Here is a 7,295-nt window from a genome sequence, read left to right as displayed (position 1 = left end):
GTTACTTTTTAAATCTGGGCTGGGCTTGCTTGTTTGCTTTTAATATAAAAAGTTCTATTTTTGGCAAATATAACAGCCCTTTCACACCAAAAGCCTCAGGCTGAAGGAAATGTAAATTCACGTCTGTACAGTAGAACACAGAAGAAGAAAGTTCAACTCTCTTCAGCAATAAAAAAAAAAAGAAAAAATTTTAGTTTATCTTGTGTAATTTTTGCTTATTAGTATGGTTGAATTGGATCACTGAAGGTCAGCAGCAAATTGGTTAATAAAATGGGATTAAATACATAAAGCACATTTGTATTATTTAATTATTGCAGCTTTGAGTCATATTCTGAGTTGTGTTTAACTGTTTTTATTAATTTTGAGGAAACCCAAATCTGATTTTTTTTTTTTTTGTGAGTGAGTGAGATGAATTAATGCATGTTCACATTTATTCTAGAACTAAAGTAACATCTTACTCCCGATTTCTCTCAACAAGGGGACAGGAGAGCTTTCAATCAATAAATAGGAAAAAAAGTAACTCAGATATTTTCTTGTAAATTAAAAAGTAATGCGTTACTTTACTAGTTACTTTAAAAAAAGTAATCTGATTACGTAACTCGCGTTACTTGTAATGCGTTACCCCCAACACTGTTTATAATTGCGCTATAAACTATTCTAACTAACTACCAGGGAAACTGTTTTGTTTTATTTTTTCTTTAAATAAAGACTGAAAGAGTTGTCAGAAGCTTAATGGTGGCAATGTTGAAGTCATGTGACCATGGTTTAGTTCATTTATAGTCTACGTTTAGCTTTTTACTTCTGCCAGTTGTATTTAGGCTTCAAAATACATAAGCTGTAAGAATGTAAGAATCATAAACTTCTGTTGGTCACAGAGCTTATTTTCTACAATAATCCAAAAGAAAAAAAAAAAAAATCAAGGGAACCAGGGTGATGCAAACCTATGGTTTCAGATTGGCCTACAAAAATACATAATCACTGCAGCACTCTCTATATAAGAATCGTTTAAACAAGCTTGCTTACCCTCATGTTGTTCCAAACCCATATGATTTTCTTTTTATGGTGGAACCCAAAAGGAGATGTTTTGCTGAATGTCCAAGCTGCACTTTTCCAAACAATGAAAGCATGTCAAGGCTGTTGAGCTCCATAAAAGTGCTATAAAGTAGTCCATACACCTTTATTCCAAGTCTTCTTAAGTTAAATTATAGGTTTCGTGGAAGGAAATCTATCATTAACCACCAAATTAAAGGCAGTTTACACTTATTCCCATTCGCTTTTGCTAACTTTTGTAAAATAGCAGCCTGGACACTCTGCAAAACATCTGCTTTCATGCAGTTTTGCAATGACAAGGGGATAAGCAAATGATGACAATCTTTATTTTTGGGTGACCTTCACTTTTCATGCTGACAGCTGAGTTTTGTGTTGCATTGCACAGTGTGGCAGTAATGCGACGGGTCCCGTACCAGTCCCAGAGAAACTGCAGCTGTCTGGCGGGCTGGTGATGTGTTTTGACAGGTGCTGTGTTTTATGTATAGAGGGGGTGGAAAAGTCATACGGTGATAAACCCATTCTTCTATAGAGCCAATAGGGGTGTTTGTGGGGGGCTGATTACTGCAACAAGCCTGAGTAAGTCTATCGAGCACAACTGCTGCTATGGCTTGTGGCTACTGTGGTGAAACCTCTACTGCTGCTCAGAGGTCACACAAAGGACCACATTTCAGAGTAAAAGATGTAGACTTGAACAATTATTATATTAATTACTCGTTTCATTTCTATTTCATTGAGCATAACACTAATAACTAGTATTAAAAATGAAAAAAAAAAAGTAATTAAATGAGTGAGTTTCACCAGATAAATACTGCTGCAATTGTAAGAATACATTTTATTATCTGACCATTCTATGTGTAACATGTTAATGGCCTTGAAACAGCTTCAGTGTAGTTCGCTACTTTTTGTTAGTAGCTTGGTTAGTGCAGCAGCTAACTACTTTTTCAAAAGGGTGGTTTGACAGTAGTTTGAGCAGTTGGAATGATAAAAGACTTCAGTTTCTAAGCACGGAAAGAAAAACAAAAGTCTGAAATTTTCACAGAAAAAAAAAAAACTGACAAAATGCCACAGCTAAATATCTGTTATTTGGTTGACTGTAAGTCACCTAACATATACAATGAAAAACTAACAACAAATGGTTTAACATCAGATCATGTCATTGATCTGTAAGATAAAATGTATGTTTTGTGTTTATGACCCTTTGCAATGTCTTGGCCATGTTTTATGGACAGGTCACATACAATGAACATTCATTGAAAGGCTTTCTATTGTGCCAGTTGGGTACATATAGGGTACAAAAACCTTAGTAGTTCAAATAGATTTGTATATTAACATTATATTATTTAATGAGATATATGGTTGTAAGTTATAAAATACACAGGGACCAATAAGTCATGTCCTTTTTACCATAAATTTAACAGGATTTATTGTTGTTCAGTGAACACTGGGCTGGTAATTAGCCCAATATTTGAAGCTGGATCTGAGCTGCTTTTTTCCCAGCCGACATTTCTGACGTCAGAAAGCTCAGTAGAGTTGTCCCGTATGTGTTTCACAGATGGTTGAAACTAAAAGAGTCACGTTTGACCCTTCACTCCCTCCAGTGTTTGACGAGGAGGTGGCGTAGCATGCAAGCAATGATACATCTGGGAAAACTCTCCATAATCCAGCTCACAAAACTAGATCAGCATCTGTTATTTATTAAAATGACTAACATGTTCAAAGACATTGAGTGGTCCCATCGAGCAGAATTATGTGGATGCGGTGTATGGGGGCAGATGCTGTAAATATTTCAATAATTTAGTGCCGGTCCATCATTTTGTTTTTGATTTGAAAAGATAGTGTATATTGGAGTGTGTTTATGTGTGTGAATGGCCTCACCACAGTTGAGCTCCTCTGCAGTGAGAGTTGCGACCGAGCGTCCCTGCAAGCGGCTGGGATAGTTGCATGTAGCTGCGGCTTGAGCGTTACCGGACTCTGCGTACTGCTTCAACAGATCGGCCAACCACAGCAGTTCACAGTCACAGTGCAGTGAGTTTGAGTCGAGGCGCCTATAAACACACACAAACACAAAATGAAAATAAAATTTGGACAAAATTAAAATGACATTGTTGCAGCAATTCACACTTGTAGTGGATCGGAAAACATTGCTTTCTGATCAAATCACTGATAAATTTGTAGCAGTGTTGGTATAGTTGACTCAAAATTCTGTGAAAAGTCTTGCAAAACTCACATGCAGCACTCATACAGTTTTGAGTACCTCTAATCCTAACCCTTGCCAAAGTTTTATTATCTAATCTCGAATGGCTGGTAGGAGGAGGTTCAGAATATCAACCCAAAAACTTTCAACTTATTACATATTTTCTTTGGTTTTTAATAGATTTCAAGTTATTTAGTACATCTAAACAGAAATTAACTGCCTGTAAATAAATATTTAAAAATGACTTTTTTAACATCCTCATCTAAAGGTATGGTACTAAATCAGGGTTATTATAGTTAACTGAAAATAAAACCATAAAAAAATATATATATATTTTTTGATTTTGGTAAAGTAGGCAACATTTCAAATTTTTATTTAAACTTGATTGAAAAAGCTACAACAAAAACTGAAAAAAAAAATAAAAAAAAATAAATAATAATAAAATAAGATAAAATAAAATAATAAAACATAAAAAATGTAAACATAAAAAAAGGACAAAAACACAACAAAATTACAACAACATTAAATTTAAAATGAAAACCAATTCAAAATGCTAATAAAAAAATACAATAGGATCTCTGTGATATTAAAACAACACTGCACTAAATAGTTTAGAAAGTTTTGGTAGCTAAAGTGAACCACAACCAACTATTCAAAAGTTAATAATCCCAACCGTTAATAATCTTGAGTAATACTCACAGTCTCTTCATGGACTGCAGGTGGGAGAAGGTTCCTAATGCAAGATGAGTAATTCTGTTGTTGTGCAGAAACCTGCAATAGATAATCAATGAGAAGTGCACTGTTTTAAAAGTGTGTATTTACAAATCATGCATATCAAATCTGTGACCAGGTCAGAAAAAAACACAACACATGCCATAAAAGCATATTTAGGATCAGTGATTTGTTTAATCTGTGAGTGTATGTAGTCAAATTGTGTTTTGTTGAGGAAAGATGTGCTATTTGTTTAGAAGGTGACTTTGCTTTTTCGGATCATGATAGAGAAAACAAAACAAAACCGTGTGGCAATTCTTTGGTTAAAATAACATTGCTCACATTTTTGCAAAGCATCAGTTCACATTTGTGTGTGACACTTGTGGCAGATTGGAAAACAATGCTTTCTGATCAAATCCTTGATAATTTTGTAGCTAAGATGGTGTGGTTGAATGACTGCTGAAAATTCATCTTTGCATCACAGGAATAAATTATACTTTAAAATATATTACTATAGAAAAGCGATTAAATTGTAATATTTTTTTTTACAATATTACTATGTTTACTGTATTTTTAATCAAATAAGTGAAGCTTTGGTGAGCAGAAAAAACAAAACAAAAACAAATACAGAGTTCTGGCATGAAACTCTAGATGGCGCAGTCCGATAGGTCTAACTCAATCTGAACTAATGACATCATTATCACATGGCACAGCTGATTGGTTCTCTCCTGTATCGGTAGCCAATGAGCTCGCTGCTCAACATTCAAATATATGACTAGTGCTTGCAGTAGCAGTTGCAGCTTGCTTCAGAAACCCTCCACCTTCCCCAGCTCCACCTGTATAGATCTGCTACGAGGTGATTCATGTATGCTATATGCGGGTTATTTCATGTATGTTATATTTGCAGCAGCAATATCTCTTACATGCTCACAGCAGCATGTTGTGGATGTATTGGCAGTAGCAAGTCTCGGTACTTGCTCTGACGCAACAGCAGCAGCGTAGCAGATCTATTCCGCCAAGACCAAATACATTAACACTGTCATGTACATTACCATGCCAATCCCTCCGAGAGTTGTCATGACAGAACTGTAATTATCCAAAATTTTGACCGGTAGATTATATGCTCTGTGGAATAGAGATGAAAAGATGAACGTCCACAGGGATGTTCTTATTTTCTACCAGGTCAGACGGGGTCACTTTCCCAGGGATGACATTACTGATCACAACTAGTCACATAAACAACAGGAAGGTGAGTTTCATTAATCCAAAATTTTTACATTTTCACTTCTTCACCAGCTTTGAAATGGTCCCTAACTCACGTGTTAGTCCCTGTTTATGTGCGAGTGACTTTCCCTTCTTTGAAAGACATCAGAATGTGTGTGGGTGAATTCAGCGCCACAATCTCCAAACATTTAGAATTCGGGTCAACAGAAAGGAACGAGACAGAGAAGACTGTAATAAAAATTATTTAAGCTTCTTGAACAACACAATCCACTTAAAAATGTAAAATTGAAGTTTACTTAATCCATTTGTGTCGGGATTATCTGAATCACTTTGTTGCATTAACTGACACTGCCCAACATGCTTTGCACAGGGCTGGATCATGAGAGTAAATGCTGACATTAAGTGCTATTTTATGTGTTTTTGAGTAAAGAGAAAGACCTGAACGAAGTCTATACATACTGAATGAGAAATAGCTGTTACTAAGTAATGCAGTGGCATGTAACTTCTTACTTGTTCATGGCAAGCATGTGCAAAAACATCAAGTGGATAATAATCAAGAGTTCATATTACTTACTTTTTGTAAATACTTTGTTTTGTAATGTATTGACAAATGCTGAGCAGGCTTTACCTAATTTCTTTTATGCATCATAGCTAATACATTTAGGGAGTCTTTACTCAACATATGGGATGAAATCTACCCAAACAAACCGAATGCAAAATGCACCCTTCATTTTTTTGAATAGTTTTAACACTAAAACACTATCATCTATACTATATCAGAATTTCGTCTTACTTTTTGCCCATATAAATATCAGCATCTGCACCAAATTGCATATTTTTACCCAGTTTGGGCCTCTGGATAAAACTGAGCTGTTTTTCCTCCTCGAGTTTGAGCTTCATATTCTCACTTCATCATACTATATGAGCCAAAAAAAATCCTTATGTATCAAATATGATACCAACAAAAACACATATGATATTTTTTTTCATATGTCAGGCTTTACAAGGTTAAAGCATCCCTTCTGAAGACAATTCCTCTCTTAAAACAAACCAGAATATAGGCTACACACTAGTGCACGGTGTCAGCTCATGCACACATTTGCCTACACGCTCATCGTTTTTGATCTCATTTTAAAAGGGACGTGTTATCATGACTAAACATGCAACCCTGTAGGGATCTGTGTGATGATTTGAGGTTTGAGATGCATGCGTAACTCACAACCGCTCAAGCTTGGGCAGATGAGAGAAAGACTCCGGCTCCAAAGACTCAATGTTGTTGAAGTGCAGGTATCTGTGTGAGAGAGAGAGTCATATGCACAGTGTTTTACTTGCCATAAACATAGTATCTAGAGCTTTCCCATAGATTTATGTCAACACAAAACGTTGTCCAGTACCGTTTTACTTCCATAATCGTATGCATTTTCAACAATAAAACAAAGAGCATGACTCTGTTTTAATTATTGATAACTTATTGGATAGAGACCATTATTATTATTATTTTTTAAAACAATGTGCACCAGTTAATCATGTAAGATGAGGGACGTGTTTTAGGAAAGCAAATACGCTCTAGTTTCATTTCATGTTGACTTTCAAACATGAAACAAATTTCTAACTCTGTGACAAAAAAAACACCAAAAAACTCTCGCTACAAGGCAAAAATACTGTGGGTTTTAAATGGTCAACAATAACAGTTTCAAAGGATTATGGAGAGTAATAAGAAATAATTGAGGTGACTGTAAAATGTGTTAATATTATCTGAACTCTAGCCAGCTGCAAGCGAGATGTTTATGACATCATGGCAGATATCACTAAATAACCATGCTAAAGGCACAATATGTACGTTTTCGCCACTAGAGGGCACGTATTCAAAACAAACAAAGAAACAAAGTCATAGTTTGATGACGCTGTGACTGAGTGTGGAATCATGGGAGTTGTGGTCTTCATCCCCACAGCCGATGCAATCCGACGGGACTCGGGCAGAAATCATGTTCATGGATGAGCTAATGATTTATTAACGTAGTAGAATGAAGCAGGATGAGGCTGAAAGCCGTCGAAGTGAAACGAGGCGCTGAACTAGCACGACACATGGCTCGAAAGCAGCGGAGCTTTTATTATG

At 35.8% G+C, this 7,295-nt stretch overlaps 1 protein-coding gene across 1 annotated transcript in view; it reads right to left on the bottom strand.

The window, feature by feature from the left end:
- LOC107758705 (peroxidasin homolog) overlaps window positions 1–7,295 on the bottom strand; it is a 57,217-nt gene that overhangs the window by 27,198 nt on the left and 22,724 nt on the right. The window contains 3 exon segments of the mRNA XM_016576506.1: window positions 2,926–3,095; window positions 3,944–4,015; window positions 6,399–6,470. Coding sequence (XP_016431992.1) covers window positions 2,926–3,095; window positions 3,944–4,015; window positions 6,399–6,470 — 314 coding nt within the window.

The sequence above is a fragment of the Sinocyclocheilus rhinocerous genome, unplaced genomic scaffold (assembly GCF_001515625.1).
Source record: "Sinocyclocheilus rhinocerous isolate Xijiao unplaced genomic scaffold, SAMN03320098_v1.1 scaffold2882, whole genome shotgun sequence".
Taxonomy (NCBI): Eukaryota; Metazoa; Chordata; class Actinopteri; order Cypriniformes; family Cyprinidae; genus Sinocyclocheilus; species Sinocyclocheilus rhinocerous.
This window is presented reverse-complemented; position numbering and strand designations above follow the sequence as displayed.